The following is a 20,078-nucleotide window of genomic DNA, read 5'->3' as shown; positions in this document are numbered from 1 at the left end:
AGAAACACCCTTCAAAGCCTAAATCCGGGGACTTTATTCTTTAACTGTAGCAGGTGAGGTTGTAACTCTCCCTTCGGAAGAAGCCGAAATTAGGAATACTTGCACTAAATGTTTAACTGCAGGCGGCTCTTCCATTTTTTGATCTTCACTACTATTTTTGAGGACTGTATCTGTTCAAATTTCAAACCTTGTCTCCAAACTGTAATTGCATGCAACAATGAAGCAGTCACTTCCCGAAGACTAATTAATACTGTCTACTTCGAAGTTATTTTAGCATAATTCACTCATTATGAACACTAAAACAGCTAATAAATTTGATATATGGATTGTTTTGGAGAACTTTTAGGGGTTCATCCCCTCAAATATGTTTCAATCAAATATCAAGAAGAATATTTTTGTTCGTTTTTATTTTTTGAATGAAAAATACATATACATATAGCACTTTATCCTACAATCAAGCTATTTTGCATATAATATTAAAAAAATAGTATTGTTTCTATAATCAATCTATCCTACCATGTATATTACTATTAAAAAAGGTAAGACAAGAAGCATCATTGGAGGAAAGAATCCTGTAAAAAAGAAAATCTGCAGAACATGAAAGAATCATAAAGAATCCTGCAAAGGAGAAAGGAATCATAATATTTGAACTCTCTCCCTCAAGTTGGTGCATGGATATTACACATGCCCAACTTTGAGAACACTTGCTTTGAAACTGTTTTGGTTAGGATATTAGCTAATTAATAATCTATATGAATTTTTGGTAACTCCATTTTTTTCCCGTCCAACTTTTCTTTGATGAAGAACTTGTCTCCCTCCACATACTTGGTACGATTATGTTAAACTGGATTATGAGCAATGTCACATGCTACTTTATTGTCACAATATAATCGAATTGGTTGCTCAAAAGGATAGCCTAAATTGTTTAAGATGAGTCTTAGCCATAATGCTTCACAAATTTTGAGAGACATACCTTTGAATTTCGCTTCTACATTAAAATGTGCTTCTACATTTTGTTTTTTGCTTCTCTATGTAACAAGATTGTCACCTACAAAGGTAAAATACCCTAAAGTAGATCGTCTGTCATATATTAATCCAGCCCAATTAGCATCAGTATATGTATCTATATTTTGACAATCTGTACTCTTTATGAATAATATTTCTTTTTCAGGAGCAGCCTTCAAATACCTCAAAATTTGCATAATTGCATTCATATGTTGCTCTCTAGGATTATGTATAAATTGACTAATAATACTTAATACATATACAGATCTGGCTTTGTGTGTACCAAATACATCAATCTTCCTACAAGTCCTTGGTACTTGCTTTTATCAACTGATATCTAATTAGGATCAACATATAATTTCAAACCTTTTTCCATTGGTGTATCAGTTGGTTGGCATGCTAACATACTGGTTTCTTGTAGTAAATCTAAGGTATATTTTCTTTGGGAAAGGAAGATATCCTTTCTAGATCTAGATACTTCAATTCCAAAGAAATATTTTAAAGGGTTAGGATCCTTCATTTCTAATTCTTTGCACAAGTAATTTTGTAAATTCTTCCTCTCCTCAGGATCATTTTCTGTAACCACCATGTCATCTATATATATAATTAGTTTCGTGATCTTTTTCTATTTTCTTTTCAGGAATAATATGTGATCTGAATTACTTTAGTAGTAACCAAAGTCTATCATAGATTTTGCGAATCTTCCAAACCATGCTCTTGGAGACTATTTCAATCCATATAATGATTTATTTAATATGTGCACCTCTTAGCCATGTGTTTCTGGTATCATGCATCCCAATAGGAGATTCATATAGACTTCTTTAGACAACTCACCATATAAGAAGGTGTTATTCACATTAAACTATTGTAATGGCCAATCCAAGTTCACGGCTAGAGATAACAAGACCCCGACCATATTGATTTTTTCTATTGGTGTAAATGTCTCTGTATAATCAATCTTATAGGTTTAAATGTACCCCTTTGCAACCATTCTTACTTTTAAATGCTCAATTGTACCATTTGCTTGATATTTTACAATATAGATCCACCGACACCTAACTGACTTTTTTTTAGGTGGACAATCAACCAACTCATATGTCTTATTTTTTAACAATGATTCTATCTCTTCATTCATGGCTTCTTTCCATCTTGGATCAGTTAAGGCTTCCTGCACACTATTAGAAATAAATACAGTAGATAATTGATTTATAAATGACATATTTGATTCAATCAAATGATGGTTAGACACAAAATGACTTATGGGGTATTTGACTCTACTTGAAAGTTTAGGTTCATATGTAGCTTTAGGAATACCTTTAGTTTGATGCTGTGGTAGTGTTTTAATTGGCTAAATTACTAGAGCAACCTTGGTAGATGATTGGTTTGGTATATCACTTTCATCCTTTTCTTGGTGGATCAACTTAGCTTGGAAGTCATCACTACTAGCCTTCATGATACCCATATCTTAATTACCACTTTGCGAGTCATTATCATCACTATTATCTCTATATAGATCCACATTAATACTTGTATCCACCGTACTCTCATCTTGGTTGTTAGACAAAACATATGTAGACATATGTACTTTATAGTCTAGAGTCTGAAGTTCATCTTGATACTCCCTCTGAAGTTCATACTTAGAAAAATACATTGAGTCTTTATGAAAAACAACATTTAGTATGACAAATATTTTTTGAGTTGGGGGATGATAATAACAATACCCCTTCTGATGAGTACCATACCAAATAAAAACACACCTCAATGCCTAAGGTTGCAACTTGTTGTGTTGGTGTTTATGTAAATGGATGAATGCCACATATCCAAATACATGAGAAGGTAAGTTTAGGGTGGCTGGAGACATAACACCTTTCGCGAGGGCTTGTGATGGTGTTTTGAAAGCAATAGTGTTAGAGGGAACATGATTAATCAAATAAGCTACTAATATAAGCGTTTCGCCTTAATAGGACAATAACATATGAGCTTATATTAATGAAGCATATATAGCATCCAATAAGTGATGATTTTTTTATTCAACTACCTTATTTTGCGTATTTCGACAAGTAGTTTGGTGGATAATTCTATGAGTTCTTAAGTACTACTGAAGTTCACACCCCATATATTTTCCACTATTGTCACTGTGAAGAACTTGAATTTGGGCATTATACTGGGTACACGTCATTTTATGAAATTATTGAAATAACATATTCATTTTGCTTTTGGATTTCATCAGGCACACCCAAGTTACCCTTATACAATCATCAATAAAAGTAACAAATCACCGAGATCCACTCAATATAGGTGCATTAGATGAACCCTAAACATCTAAATGTATGACCATATAAGGAACTGAGCTTCTATTCAAACTTATTGGAAATGAAACACGATGGCTTTTTGCAAGTTCACACATATCACGCTTAAAACTCGAAATATCATATTTTTTAAATAGGTTTGGAAATAATTTTTTTAAATAACTGAAAGAGACATGCCCTAGTCGTCGATGCTATAACTAGATGTCAGATGTTTTCTTCTCCCCCTAATAACCATCTACTATTAAGGCTTGACACAACTTATTTGAACTTTTTGTCATCAATTCAATATAGTATAACATCCCTTGCTTAATACAATAACCAATCATCTGCCTTGTTTGGATGTCTTTAAACACAAAAAAGTCAAGCCAAAAACTAACAATACAAAATAAAGTAGTGGTTATTTGAGAGACTGACAACAAATTATAGTTTAAAGATAGAACAACCAAGATAAAATCTAAACTCAAGTTATCAGTGAGGGGTACTGATCCTTCCCTTACCAAGTTTAAAATGGCATTGGCAATGGAAACAAATTTTTTTTAGGATGACTTGATTAATAAGACTTGACTAGAATCAAATGTCATATGGTCAGATGCACCCGAATAAATTATCCATGTATTATTAGAAATAGGTGTAGAAACATTAAAAAAGTTATCGTTGCCATATAAGGTATTATCACTCATGACCTTCTTAGTAGTATCATCTTGTCCATGTGTTTTAACAACTGCAATAATGAAGGATGACGCTGTTAATTTTTTTTTTTGTAGATCGCGGCTGTGATCTCACCAATTTAGATACTCTATAATTTCAAAGCATCTGCTTTTGGTATGATCATATTGACTATAGTGACTGTATTTGTATGCAGATTTATCGACACCATTCTTTTGATGGTTGCACCTTGTTTTCTCCTGCTAATATTTGACAGATCATTTTTGGGCTACCAGGGCTAAAGTTTCAAAGTTTTTAGATTCTTTGTTCATCATTATTCATCGAATGGATTCATGATAGGTTAGTGTACAACATTTTTCTAGTTCAAGAATTGGTTCCTTCCTCAAATTTCATCACAGAGTTGTTCGTGGTCAGCATCTAATCCTGTAAGAAAAATATGCACCCTCTGCCACTAGACTAGTTTTCTATAAGATTCAACATATTTCTCACTCTTCATGATCTTATCACGATGATCTAATTCATTAAAGATTTCAGTTAATTTCCTATAATACACAAAAAATGTTTTGCCTCGTTGTTTGGTAGAGAAAGCATTTTTATTTAAGGCAAAAACTTATAACTCATCTATTCCATCATAGAAAGTTTTAGAGAGAGCTTTCCAAATATTATGAGTAGTGGGTAAGCACAGATATCTCTTCATTATTTCTAAGGATATAGATATCAAGAGCTATCTCTTGACCTTTTGATTATTTACATACCATCTTTCATATCCATCACCTTTCTCTATAAGTGTCTCCGTACTATGAATGAAGGAGAGTTTCTCCTCCTCATCAATATACATTTCAATTATTTGAGACCACATGTCATAGTTTGTCTCATTTAGTAGAATCCTTACATTAAAAGGGGACCCTTCGGATTGAATAATAATTTGACCATGTTTGTTATTAGAAACTTCAGAGGTTGGTTTTGTTCATGGTGGCTTTTGATTAGAAAAAAAAAAGAATCTTCTAGGTAGGCTCTAATACTATATTTCAATCAAATATCAAGAAGAGTAATTTATTCTCTCTTATTTTTTGAATAAAGAATACGTGCACATGTATATAATACTCTGATCCTACAATCAAGCTATTATGCCTATAATATTACTTCTATAATTAGGAAAGAAATAGTATTGTTCCTATAATCAATCTATCCTACCATATACATTAATATAGAGAAAGGTAAGACAAGGAGTATCACTAGAGGAAAGAATCCTATAGAAAAGAAAATCTGAATCATAAAAAATCCTGCAAAGAGGAAAGAATCATAATATTTCAACAATAGAAACCTATTGGCTGTTTAAAAAATGGTATCAATTGACTTTAATTATCCTGATGCCATGTTGCATTTGGTCAAAGGGTAGCAATTAATTGATTTTTATGTCCCATGAAAGTATGAACTATCATTGAACTATTAAAACTTAGATACAAATATATAATCCATACATTTATAAAGTTGTTGACAGTATAGAGATACTGAAGAACAAAAAAATAAAATCAACAATATATAATTGTTGTTATTATGATTGCAAGCATAATTCTTTATTGATGAAATAACTCTTTTACACAAGAGTTTTGAAAACAAACTTCAGAAAAATAATAACAAGATTTTAACAGAAAAATAGTTGTTCAATAACAACTTTATTTATAACTAACATCCTAACAAATAAGAGCTAATCTTGACTCAATCTTCTTAGTATCGAAGACCATTATTTCAGTAGCAAATTAGGCAATCATCAACACTCCTCCTTGCATCTTTTGCTGTAGATACCTATCTTGTCCCTTAAAGTTTCAAACCTTGATTTTGACAATGACTTGGTTAACATATTAGCGAGCTAGTCTTCTGTCTTGCAATAAATTAGTTGTAATTCTTTATTTTTCTGAACTTCTTTCAAAAAATAAAACTTATGCTTGAAATGCTTTGTTTTGCCATAAAAAATTTGATTGTTAGATATTGCAATTGCAGGCTGATTATCAACCTCTATGCCTAAATCTGCTAAGATCTTTCTAAGCCATAAGACTTGATTTGCAGCTGCAATCACTGCAACATACTCTGCTTTTGCTGTTGACTGTGCAATAATTTCTTATTTTTTGGAACACTAGGAGAAAATTCCTGATCCAAGACTAAAACAATATCCAGAGGTGCTCTTTATGTCATCATAACTGTCAGCCTAATCACTGTCTGTATATGCTTTAAGTTCAAAATTTTCAATATGACTAAACTAAATGCCATAGCTTGGTATACCTTTGATATATCTCACTACTATTTTTGTAACCTTGAAGTGAACTTCGCTTGCACAATATATGAACCTTGATAACAAGCCTACAACATGCATGATATCAGGTTTTGTTGGTGTGAGGTACATCAGACATCCAATTAAGCTTCTATAAATTTCTTCATCTACTTTGTCAATTTCATTTTCTTTACAAAAATTTTCTTTCAAGTTCATGGAAAATGCATGATATCAGGTTTTGTTGGTGTAAGGTACATTAGACATTCAATTAAGCTTCTGTAAATTTCTTGATCTACTTTGTCAGTTTCATTTTCTTTACAAAACTTTTCTTTCAAGTTCATGGATATAGTCATTGATTTATATTCTTTCATTTTGAATTTCTTTAGAATCTCTTTGGCATATTTCTGTTGACCAATAACAATCCCACGTTGTGCACTTCCATACCAAGAAAATAAGACATTTCACCAAGGTCTATCATTTCAAAGGCCTTCATCATTTTTGCTTTGAATTTATCTATCATGCTTGGATTATTTCCTATAACAAAAAGATCATCTACATAAATTGAAACCACAATGTAATCAGAATTTGAATTTCTGATGTATTATGTTGATTCAATCAAATTTTTCTTAAAATCATGTTTGAGTAAATGCTCATTAATCCTGTTATACCAGGTTTTTGGAGCTTGTTTCAATCCATATAAAGCTTTCTTCAATAACCTTTTCTTCTTCACCTCCCACAACCAAATCCTTTAAGCTACTCTATGAAAATCTCCTCCTGTAGATAACCATTTAAGAATGCAGACTTCACTTCAAGTTGAAATATTTTCCGACCTTTTTGAGTTACTACTGCTACTAACATTCTAATGGTGTCTAGGTGTGCCACTAGTGCAAAGGTCTCTAGAAAACCTACATAAAAAATTTATGTGTAACCTTTAACTACCAATCTGGCTTTATGTTTGTTGATGGTGCCATTTGCATTTAGTTTTGTTCTATAAATCCATTTTACTCTAATAGGTTTTTTGTGTTTCGGCATGTCCATTAATTCCCATGTTTGATTCTTTTCAATCATCCTCAGCTCTTCTTTTATTGCATCAATCCCATTTTAGATCATTTTTTTCTTCTTCAAATTCTGCAGGTTCTAACACAGCTATATTGTAGCTTTGATAAATGTCTGTAAGCAATCCAGTTTCTCTAACTGGTGTTTCATCAATATCACCAAGATCTTGCACAATCTCCTTGCATTATTTTTTTTCTTCATCTTTGAAGTTCCTCTTTGTGGTTTCAATGAACTTGATGTCTCTGCTAACTATCACATTTTCTGTTTAAGATTGAAAAACTCTGTAGCCTTTCATAACATTGCTGTAGCAGACAAAGATGTCAGCTTCAGCCTTTTTATCAAATTTATCTCTTCTCACCTGAGGAACATAAGTGAAACATAAGCAACTAAAAATCTTTAAATTCTAGAATGAAGGTTTATAACTGTGCAAAGCTTTATATGAAGTCTTGTTTTGTAATGCCCTTATTGGCAACCTATTCAACAAGAAAATTATAGTGTTCACAGTCTTTGCCCCAAACTTCATTGGTAAATCTTTCTTAAATAATAGACACCTTACCATCTCTATGATTGTTCAGTTTTTTCATTCATTTATACCATTTTGCTGAAAAGTGTAAGGTGTAATATATTAATGTTCAATCCCTGCATTATGACAAAATTTGGCAGACTTTTTTGATGTATTTTCGGTGCTATTATTAGATCTTACAACCTGAATTCTGTGGCCACTTTGATTTCCAATCCAGTTTTTAAGCTTCAGAAAAACATTTGTTATCCCAGTCATAAAATTTAGGAAATAGACCTACCACAATCCTAGTCTTAAAATTTAGGAAATAGACCCAGCATATTCTTGTATAATCGTCAATGAAAGCAATATAATACATGTTTCCATTTAAAGATATTGTCTTTAGAGGTCCAACAACATCAGTATGAATAAGCTAAAGCTTTTCCATTACTCTTCAAGCCTTATTCAAAGGAAATGAAAGTCTGTTCAATTTTTCATATTGATAAGAGATACAGATAGTGATTTCTTCTTCCAGGTTTGGCATTCCCTGCACCATTTTTTTCCTACACCTGCACCAACATTGCTTGATTAAAATGCCCCAGCCTCTTGTGCCATAATTCTCTCCGATTTGCTTTACTGGAAAAAACAGCCGACTCATCTTTCATCTAGTCTAGTGAATAACTTTTTCCTTTCATCTTTATAGCGAATATTTCTAATCCAACAGGATAAAAAATTGACCAATATTTATCTTTGAACACAATTGAGTATATTCTTTTTCAAGAAGCTGACCAACACTTAATAGATTCTAATTAATTTTATGAAAAAAAAAGAATATTTAAAATGAGTTTTATATTTGAATTCCCTTTAATAATAACTGTTCCTTTCTTTTTGACAGGAATATATTCACCATTTCTAATTCTGACTTTAGAGACACTTGATTTGTCAAGTTGCTTGAATAAATTTTCATCATTCGTCATATGATTTGTGCAACCACTATTTATAAACCATCAATCACTTGCATGTTTGCTAGCAAAGCAAATGGCCACAAACAACTACTCTTCTTGTTGTTGATCAGCAGCTTGAGCTTCACCTTCCTGCTGGTTAGTTCTGTTTTTGCAAATCTTCTCCATGTGTCACAATTGATTACACTTTCTGCATTTAATATTAGGTCTCCACCGACAATATTTTTGTAAGTGATTTGTTTTCTTACAATGTTAACAAGGAGGAAAGTTTCCAATTCTTTTACTGCTGCTACCAACTCCTTTATATTTGTTACTCTTTTTTTTGCCTTTGTGTCCTTCTTGGACATGCATTTTAGCTTGAAAAGCTACTTCCATAGACTTCTCTTACCTTATTACTCTTCGTTGTTCTTATGCCTATAAAGCATTAAGTAATTTTTGTTGATTATGAAAAGTAATTTGTCAAAGAAATCTCTGATTGTTTCTGTTTCTTTCACCTTTTGCATCTCAAACTCCTTTATCAAATTCAAGACTTGCATCTAAATTGTTCTCTCATTTTCCTAGAATTCCTCTTAAAGATAATTCTAAATTTGCTTGGCTATATCAAGTGCAATTATTTTGGAAAATATTGTTTTTGAAACTGCAGAGTAGAGACATATTTTAGCTTTGAACTTCCAGGCTCTTTCCTCACGATGATTTTTGATTTGAGCTAGAGTAGGATCTATAGGAAGTGGTTGTGGATCATGTTCTTATTCTACAACATCCCAAAAATCACAAGTGTCACGACCCGATTCTCACATCTATAACCGGATACAAACCCAAACTTACATACAATCTTATCCTTTAAATAACTCAAACAGAGTTTAACGCAGCATTAACAACAAACTAACTTCATAATATAATGTAATTGTCTTAATACAAGACTTAATATAATTTTATAGTTTTTGAGCACTAACTAGACATAAAGAAAAATATACAAAATACAATAAAAAGAGCATGTTCTAAAGGTCTAACAAAAGTGACCTGCTATCAAGCTATAAGCCTTAAAAGGAATACTATAGGTTCATAATCATAATCAGACATATATATTTATATTTCAAGGTTCAACTCATGAAATCAATCAAATGAGGAGCTATCAATTTAGAAGCCAATTCAAATTATATATTGGTTAACATAAAAAATTTAAATTCAATAATTGATCATGCTTTATCATAATAGGGATAACAATCAACATACATATTATCAAGAAGTATAATCCAATTCATATTAACAAATCAAATATTTATAATATCTCTCATGCATATGAAAAATTATTCACTCGCCTGACTCAAAAGCAAATAGAAGTCAAAAGCAAACACCGAAAAAAATCCTACTAATGTCTCGCTAGTAAAATATCAGGATTATTTTAATAGAAAGGAGACATATTCAAGAACGATTCGAAAGAATATTTAACCTATTTAATACACTTAACTAAGGGTGTATTTCATAACTCTATATATTTTTAAACTAATTAGTCAATTTTCTCAAAAACCTAAAATTTAACAGTTTTTTCGAAATCTAATTCATAATAAAACAAATAATAAAATTGGTAATAATTCATTAAATAACCCTCAATTATTCATCAAACCAATCTGTAAAAGCTAATATTATAGCTAGGGACTAATTTTGAATTTATCATATTTTCAAGGGTCAAATTGTAACTTTTGTCAAATTGAAGGACCAAACTAAAAATATCACAAATTCATGAATATAGTCGAATTATATCCATAATTCATTTTCATTTCTGTCCAAAATCTCTAATTATGCTCCAGGAACCATTCTGGAATTGTTTTTCAAATTTTTAGGGTCAAATTGGAGGACCAAATTAAAAATATTATAAATCCATGACTATACTGTAATTCTAATCATATTTAATCCTCAATTCTGTCTAGAATATCTCATTATGCTCTAGGGGCTATTCTTAACTATTTCCAAATTTTTAGGGTTAAATTATAATTATTGTCAAATTGAAGGACCAAATTGAAAGTGTTAAAATTTCATAACTATACTGGAATTCTGCCCATAATTCATACTTTATGCTGTTCAGAATCTCGGATATGCTTCTGGGACCAATCTGTAATTTTTCAAAGTTTGGGGATTAAACTATAATTTTCACACATTGAGGGACCAAATTGAAATTTTATCATCTTCACCCTCCAATCCAGAATTTTAACAGAAAACCTATTTTTCTTTCTAAATTTCTAACTCAAAATTTATCATTTATACAAATCATTATTTTTACTCACAATCTCTCAAAATCAACTAATTAATCAGTTACTCATAATAATCAATTCATAACATTCAAATTAATTCATCAATTAAACCAAAAATATAATTTTTCAAACCCTAACATTCAACCAAATTAGAAATGTAAAGTTTAATTAACACACATTTATACATTTAACAACCTAAATCTTACCTTTAAATTTATTTTCTCTAACTCTCTTCTATTTCCCTTATTTTCCCCTCTTTTCTCTTCTTCTTCTTTTTCCTCCCTTCTCTCTCACGGTTTGCTCCTTGAATTTTCAGATCTCTCTTTCTTTCTTTCTTTCTTTCTTTCTTTTTTCTTTCTATTTATAGTTATCATCTCTTTATATAATTACTACAATACCCCTCATTTAACTATACTTTTTCTTTAAGCCTCCAAGGGTTTTATTGTATTTTCCTATCTTTTTAATTCAAAACATTACAAAAGGCTTGTAAGCATATTTTCATTATTATAACCCACATCTGGTAGTTTTCACTAGTAAATACTAGTGGTGATGCAAGATAATACATATTTGATACCATTAAAAAATAATAGAAGATTTCTCACAAATTGCTCTCTTCACTCGAGTTGGTCTCGTAAGATTAATGTAGCATTGATATCAATTTGAAGTTGTTGATAGTATAAAGATACAAAAAAACAAAGAAATAAAACCGGCAATATAGAATTGTTGTTATTGTGATTGCAAGTATAATTCTTTATTAATGAAATTACTCTTTTATGTAATAGTTTTGATAACAAACTTTAAAAAAATAATGACAAGATTTTAATTAAAAAAAAAAGCTAAACAGCTTTATTTGCAACAAACATGTTAACAAATAGGGGTTAATCTTGACTCAATCTTCTCGGTATCAAAGACCACTTCTTCAGCAACAAATGAGGCAACTATCAACAATATATAACACCGGAAAGCAAGAAAACTTGTTTAGAATCTATGTTGAATTGTTGTCCATTTGGCCCTAGCCAAAAGCAGCAAACAAGCCATGGAGCAGGACTGTTTCAGTGCGCTGAATACTTTCCACATAGAATAATCTAAAGCTTCAGAAATCATCAAAGAAAAAATTGCCAGAAATGGACGGCAATTAAACAACAGTGCGCGCACACATATTTGCTAGCGATGCCTTGAGTGTTTTCCGTATAAGATAATCTATAGCTGCAGCTATCATGCATGAAAAACTGCCAGAAACAGAAGGCAAATACCGGTGAGCCATGAATTGGTCATTCACCAGAGACCTTGCTGCTGCCTTGACTTGGTCATTAACCGACCAATACCTCAGCTCACTGCTATAAGAATATTCTATATGGGCATTTCTTTTGTGCAATAAGTTAAGAAAGCCGATTTTGCCATCATAGCCGATTTTGCCATCATTGGTGCCAAGGGCGTAGCCAGGATTTTTTTCTATCCTGGGCTGTCAAACAGATATATATAAATTATTTTATAAGATCAATTATTAATTTATATATATAATTTTTTAAGTTAATAATAAAGTTTTAATTTAAATTTAAAGTATATAAAATTTAAAAAATAAAAATAAATTACACTATTGAAGTTGCACCCTTCCATATTTTGTAGAATAAAATTTATTAATGATCGAATCCGTATCAATATTTTCATCAAGCTCTCATTCAATGTAAATTATCATAAAATATGCTAAAAACTCATCTTTTATTTTATTACGAAACACAATTTTAACATGTCTTATTGCTGAAAATACTTGTTTTATGATGGCAATGAAAATAAACAAAATTAAAATAAGATAAATCAACTTGTCAATCAAATGATAGTATTGTGACTTATTTATTTTAACTAATCCTCGACATAATTCAGAAATGATAGAGATATTCTAAAAGTTCTTATGATGAATCACATCAATTTAATAATGCTCTATTCGAGATCTCAAATAATATATTTCTTGTTCATTAAAATCTTCATGATAAAATTTCTTAGCAAGCTTGCAAATAGCATCAACTTTAAATGATTTAAAGTTGTTCTTAGATTCTAAAGCATAGCTAAGTACAAGAAGTTTCAATATCCCATCATTAAATCTAAAATTTAACTATTCATACTAAAATTTTATTATTGAGTTAAATATATCATAATAATAATGTTGATAAACTATCACTGGTTTTTGTTATTGATATAAATGACCTGTAGTTTTTTTATACGAAGTATTTATATATGATATGTCAATCTCATACTGTGTGTAAATAGATTACACATATGCAAGGAGAAAATCAAATCCGGGATATAATTAAATCAATTTTCAATTTCACAAGTAGTAGTTTTCCATCTTTTGTAAGAAGACTATTTTCTTTTTATCTAATAAAAAATAGGCTATTCATATATCTAAACTTAATGAAAAATATTCAATTTTATTAATTAGGATTTCACTAGTATCTTATTTAGGTTATTTGCTAATAATAATTTTATCTTCCTCATTAATATTTATCTTTCATATTTTATAAGAGAATTTATTGTAAAAGCTCATAAATTACTGTATAAAATAATTAAATTTTAATAAATATATTAACAAGATTTAGTTAATGAATGTCACGAGAAAACTAGTTAGTTTTTTAAATTTTAATCAAATTAAGATTAATATATTTAATAACATCTTTCTTTTAATACCATAATATATATTGACTAAAATCTTTTAGTCTATGTAAGTAAAATCTAAAATAAATTTATATTTTTTAAAATACTAAAGATAAAGGAAAGAATATAATTTTATTATTTTTTCATTAAGATATTCTTATCGATTTATTGGATAAAAGATAGATTATTTATATAAAAAATAAATAAAAAAATTCAATATTTTAACTAGATTTTTACTAAGTTTTGCGTTTTGGTTATTTATTAAGACTGATTTTACAATTCTAAATAATATTAGATGGGAAAGAATATAATTTTATTATTTTTTCATTAAGATATTCTTATCAATTTATTGGATAAAAGATAAATTATTTATATAAAAAATAAATAAAAAAATTCAATATTTTAACTAGATTTTTACTAAGTTCTGGGTTTTGGTTATTTATTAAGAATGATTTTACAATTTTAAATAATATTAGATGGGAATATTAATGCTAACTTGGAGTTTTTTTCAATGAGAATACACTTAGAAAAAAAAAATTTTTTAGAACTTATTAACTACTACATTGCATTTATCATGTGTAAATTAAAATTTTAAATACTGATTTATTTTTCTACCTAGGCTACAGCCCACCTCAGCATTCTACATTCCTCCGCCTATGATTGGTGCCTTCGCTTTTTTCAAAATTAACCAAAGCTTTCTCTTATAATCAGCAACATTAATTATATTGCCACCATCCATAAGGACAAGTAGAATCCTGTCAGAAATAGATAATCCCGGCAAAGATCTGTGCGAAGTTTTAATCAAGTGGCAGTATTTAATTAACAGAATGATTCAAATAGACAGTCCACGATATGCATCGCAGGCACCGATATATTCATTCTTTCTCTGTGTAGTCAAGACCATTTCACATCTCACTCAAACACAAGTTCAACATAGAACACAGTTTTACAGCGACGTACGATATGATTACCAAGAAACCATTGAGTTCTTCGCTTCTCTCATCACTAATTTTCTTTCTTTTAGCAATATCATGCCATGCATTCTCGATTAGAGAAGCTAGCATAAGTGATCTCCAACTTGCTTTTAAGCAGAAGAAGCTCACCTCAAGGCAACTAGTCGAGTTCTACATTGGAGAAACCCATGGGCTCAATTCAGTCCTTAAAGGGGTCATAGAAATAAACCCTGATGCACTCTATCAAGCTGATAGAGCCGACTATGAGCGGAGGGTTAGGGCACAAGGTGCTCTGGTGGGCTTGCATGGCATTCCTATACTGCTAAAGGATAACATTGCCACCAAAGATAAGCTGAACACAACAGCTGGCTCTTTTGCGCTGTTTCGATCAGTTGTCCCTCGCGATGCAGGGGTAGTGGCAAAGTTAAGGAAATCTGGCGCTATAATTCTTGGAAAGGCTAGTTTGAGTGAGTGGGCTGCTTTCAGATCACTTAATGCACCTAATGGTTTTAGTGCTAGAGGTGGCCAAGGAAAGGTGAGTAAGATGGGTGTTTGGTATTCAAGTTGAATCTGTTTTTTATTAAAATTTGAATTTTTTAATTTAAATTAATTTTTTATGTTTTTATATTATTATGATGTGTTAATTTTAAAAATAAATTTTTTAAAATTATTATTTTAACATATTTATAAGAAAAAAACACCTTGAACAGTTTTAACCGTATAATTCTTGCCAACGTTTCTCTGTTTTTCTAGATCAGTTTTTGTTGGCCTTTCGCTCTTCAATTATTTGCTTGAATATTTACGAAATGATCAGCCATGTCCCAAAGAAATATCCATCGTAGTTAAAACTGGATCTTTGTGTTCTGGATCTTTGTGCAGAATCCATATGTTCTATCAGATGATCCTTGTGGATCAAGTAGCGGGTCAGCAATATCGGTAGCAGCAAATTTTGTAGCAGTATCACTAGGGACTGAGACTGATGGCTCCATCTTATGTCCATCTAATGCAAATTCGGTGGTGGGCATAAAACCAACAGTTGGTCTCACCAGCCGAGCTGGGGTTATCCCAATTTCTCCTAGACAGGACACTGTTGGGTGAGTGTTCTTATATTAATCCTATCACATCACTGCATTAATCTTCACTCAATTAGTCAATCATATCAGCAATATATATGGTCCACTTATTGTCAAGTAGTTCCATTGATTTCAGTCAACAGATAATCACCCCTTGGCTTTGTATGGAGCAGGCCTATCTGCAGGACTGTATCGGATGCTGTTATCGTCCTTGATGCCATTGTAGGTGTTGATTACAACGATGGTGCAACCCAAGAAGCATCAAAGTACATCCCACACGGTGGCTACAAACAATTTCTCAAGCCTTATGGATTGAAAGGGAAGAGACTTGGAATAGTAAGGAATCCATTCTTGGGTTTTGCCAGTAAAGCAGAGAGTCAAGCTTTTGAGTATCATCTTCAAACACTAAGGTAATAAAAAAAATATTCTAACCATTAATTTAAGTTTTTTTTTTTTTTATCAAATATGTGATTGTGTAATACAAGTTTTATCGTCAAACGAAGACAAGGAGGTTCAGTTATAGTTGACCATTTGGAAATAGCCAACATCAATGCTATCTTAAATTCCACTGGGAGCGGTGAAGCAATAGCATTGCTAGCTGAGTTCAAAATATCCTTGAATACATACTTGAAAGATCTGGTGGCTTCCCCAGTCAGAACCTTAGCCGATGTTATTGCATTCAACCAAAAATTTGCAGATCTTGTGAGTATATGGGAACAGGTTTTCTTTCAATTTTTTATGTACAATCATCAATGTTTAAGCTGCACCAGTAATTCTAAGAATGCATGATTACATCTGACAATCTTAATATATTTCAATGGCCATACAGGAAAAGATCAACGAATTTGGTCAAGACATCTTTCTTCTAGCTCAAGCTACAAATGGGATCGGCAAAATAGAGAAGGCAGCATTAATAAATTTAGAGAAACTGACAAGAGATGGATTTCAGAAGTTGATGAGGTATTATAAGCTAGATGCCATGGTCACACCTGGTGCAGGTTTTGCACCTGTTCTTGCAATCGGAGGATTCCCAGGGATCAATGTCCCCGCAGGATATGATGATAAGGGTGTGCCTTTTGGCATAAACTTTGGAGGATTGAAGGGTACAGAACCAAAGCTAATTCAGATTGCATTTGGTTTTGAGCAGGCTACTAAAATTAGAAAGCCTCCCACATTCAAGGCTTGAAGCTTCAAAAGAATGTCTTCTTTGAAATTCCAAGTTTTATATTGCGTTGATCAATAATTATAGATTTTTTTTTGGTCTTAGGGTTTGTTATTTTGTATCTGTTCTGTTGGCTTAAAGGTATGACACTAGCCAATTCTGTTTTGTAACAAAAAAATATGCAGTAACTTGGATCCGAAATCAATTTATTGTCTTCATATGGATTTAATTCCTAGTAAAATCAGGAAATCTCTCTCCTTCTATGTTTCGGATGAGATCAATACTATATATACCTAGGTACTCGGACTTGGTTTTCTCGCAAATTCATTCAAGCAACCTTCGAGGTCTTTCTCTTGCCAGTGCTCTCTATTCGCAAGTTTAGCCTTCTCAAAAACATTAATTCATTGTCTTTCAATCATGGTTTTCAAGAAAACTTTGGTTATTTTCTTCTTGACTACGGCTCTTTGTGGATTCTCCATGGCTGCTCGTCTTTACCAGGTTGGTGGTTCTGCTGGTTGGACAAGCATGGGGGACAATGATTACCAAGATTGGGCAGCCAACAAGAAGTTTCATGTCGGTGATACTCTTGTTTTCCACCACGACTATCGATTCCACGATGTGAAGCAAGTGACTCGCCAAGATTTCAAGTCATGCAATGTAGCATCTCCAATAGCTAGTTACTACAATCACCACGGCTATGATTCACTGACTCTTAATAGACTTGGCCACTTCTACTTCATATCTGCTTTCCCTGATCACTGCCAAGCTGGACAAAAGATTGATATCTTGGTCACACCAGAAACTTCAAGTCCGACTCCTCCGCCATTGAGCTCACCTATCAGTGCTGCATCAGCAACGTCCAGTGCTCCATCTCTTCATCTATCTTGGACTCTGAGCGTGCTTGCGTTCTGTCTCTTAGGATTTGCTTGTTAGGTAGTTTTTCAAGCAGATTCTGTGTCCATCTTGGATGGTTTTCCTCTCGTTGTATTAGTTCTGTTACTTTTATTATTAACTGATATAAAAGATTTAAAATTAAACTTAATTTAGGATAGTTTACAATTCTTTCTTTCTTTCGATCTCTTCTCTGAGTCCAAATTCAACTGCTGTCTACATGTAAATGGTGTTACTTACTCTGAATTTTTCTGATGGCTTTAGCAGTTTGATCTCGGCGTCAAATGGAAAAATTGGCAGATATTAATGTCCCGTTGAATTATGTACAATCAATAATTGAATCCCAGATACAAACGCATACTCTCTGCGTTGTCACACCTGAAAGAAAACAGAAGCTTAATAACATGCAATATTGTAAGGAAATGTAACACATTAGAGCCAAATTTATTTGCTTTTGTCGAATTTTTTCTTGTGAAATAATCTGCAAAACTCCAGAGAGAAAAACTTCAAGAAATGGACGGCCGATACCATAAGTAAGCCATGAGTTGGACAAAATATGCACCAGAGACCCTATAGCCTTAACATGCTAGTAAATTAGCGAGTACTTCAGATCAGTGCTTTAAGGATATTTCTAAAGTTAATATATCAATGCTGCGATAAGTTAAGAAAGATGATTATGACATGCTTGGAAAGATAAAGAACAGACAATTCTGACAAAGAGCAGTACAAAACATCTGAGTAAGTGTCTTATGACTCACAGCAGCACTTTTTTCTTTGAGTTGAGTTGGACCATTTCTCATCTCGGCCAAATCCAAGTCCAAGCAGAATACATTTCTCCATTCAGTTAGTCATGGCTACCAAGACAGTACTAAACTTCTCACTCGTCTCGTCACTAACTCATTATTTTAGCAATACCAATCCATGCATTCTTGATCAAGGTAGCAAGCATATGTGATCTCCAGCTTGCTTTTAAGCAGAAACAACTCACATCAAGGAAACTGGTTGGGTTCTACATTGGAGAAATCAATAGACTGAACTCATTCCTAAAAGGGGTCATAGAAATAATTCCTGATGCACCTCGCCAAGCTGACAAGACTGATGACGAGCTCAGTGTTAGGGCACCAGGTTCAATGGTTGGTTTGCATGGCATTCCTATCCTTCTCAAGGATAACATTGCTACCGTTGGACACCACGTCTGGATCTTTTGCACTGCTTGAATCAGCCGTGCGTCATGACGCAGGTATTGTTGTGAAGTTGGGGGAAGCTGGAGCTATAATTCTTGAAAAGGCTAGCTTGAGTGAGTAGGCTGCTTTCATGTCACTTAAAACCCCTACGGTTTGAGTGCTAGAGGAGGCCAAGGAAAGGTGAGCTAAGGTGTTTTAATTCTTCAGATTGCAGGACTTGGACAGAAAGATTATACAGATTTGATAAACTAACTTTCTGGTGTTTTGAATCTTTTTGCAGAACCCTTGTGTTCTATCAGCAGACCCTTGTGGATCAAGTAGTGGGTCAGCAATATCAGTGGCAGCAAATTTGGTAGCAGTGTCTCTAGGAACTGAGATTGAAGGCTCCATCTTATGTCCATCTAATGCTAACTCAGTGGTCGGCATAAGACCAACAGTTGGTCTCATCATCGGAGCTGGTGTTCGCCCGTTTTCTCTTGACAAGACACTGCTGGGTTAGTGATCTTCTGTTATCCATATCAGCTTATGAGATGTGAAAGACCTATTAAAGAAGCAGGAATATTTTCCCAATCACAAGTAGAAAACGGCTACCAAAAAGAAAATGATTGTCATGAAGATGAATTAAACTTTATATGTATGTTTCCACTGCATTTTAGCAACTTGTAAAGCTATACGGCGTTCACCTAAAAGAGTAATTTGTTAGTCATTACAACTACAGAGGACTCTGTTTTGAAACTATTGTATTGAATTCAAGGAACATAAATGCATCTCTTGGCTCTGGATGGAACAGACCTATCTGCAGGAAGTTTCAGTTTAATTTCTAAAATATATTTTAATTAAATTTTATCTTATTAAATCATTCTAGATTAATTTTTAATGTATTTGACTCATTATATTTGTAATATATTAGCACAAATATAAATTATAATTATAATTAAATAAATTAAATAATTTAATTTATTATCAATTCAACAATTTATATAATTTATTTTATACCCAATGTTTGTTCTTTCATTACCTAAATTAAGATAACATATAACATGACAAAAGTATAACATTCTTTATATAAAATGATTTAGTAATTTCAAGTCTAAAAATCACTTACATAACTATTATGTGAACCTTTACATGGGTAAATGTAATTTTTTTCA

At 32.0% G+C, this 20,078-nt stretch overlaps 2 protein-coding genes across 2 annotated transcripts; both read left to right on the top strand.

Annotated features, from left to right (window-relative positions):
• The first annotated feature begins 14,580 nt into the window (after positions 1-14,580).
• On the top strand, positions 14,581-17,062 carry LOC105118249 (putative amidase C869.01). The gene is made up of 5 exons (XM_011016148.1): positions 14,581-15,152; positions 15,497-15,711; positions 15,864-16,100; positions 16,194-16,392; positions 16,520-17,062. The coding sequence occupies exons 1-5, from the start codon at positions 14,628-14,630 to the stop codon at positions 16,874-16,876; spliced, it is 1,533 nt and encodes a 510-aa protein (XP_011014450.1). The 5' UTR covers positions 14,581-14,627; the 3' UTR covers positions 16,877-17,062.
• Positions 17,063-17,144: 82 nt separating this feature from the next.
• LOC105118247 (mavicyanin-like) lies at positions 17,145-18,057 on the top strand. The gene is made up of 2 exons (XM_011016147.1): positions 17,145-17,785; positions 18,008-18,057. The coding sequence occupies exon 1, from the start codon at positions 17,270-17,272 to the stop codon at positions 17,783-17,785; it is 516 nt and encodes a 171-aa protein (XP_011014449.1). The 5' UTR covers positions 17,145-17,269; the 3' UTR covers positions 18,008-18,057.
• The last annotated feature ends 2,021 nt before the right edge of the window (positions 18,058-20,078 follow it).

The sequence above is a fragment of the Populus euphratica genome, unplaced genomic scaffold (genome assembly GCF_000495115.2).
Source record: "Populus euphratica unplaced genomic scaffold, PopEup_1.0 scaffold1828.1, whole genome shotgun sequence".
Lineage (NCBI taxonomy): Eukaryota > Viridiplantae > Streptophyta > Magnoliopsida > Malpighiales > Salicaceae > Populus > Populus euphratica.
Note: the sequence above shows the minus strand (reverse complement) of the source record. Positions and strands in the feature narration are given on the sequence as shown.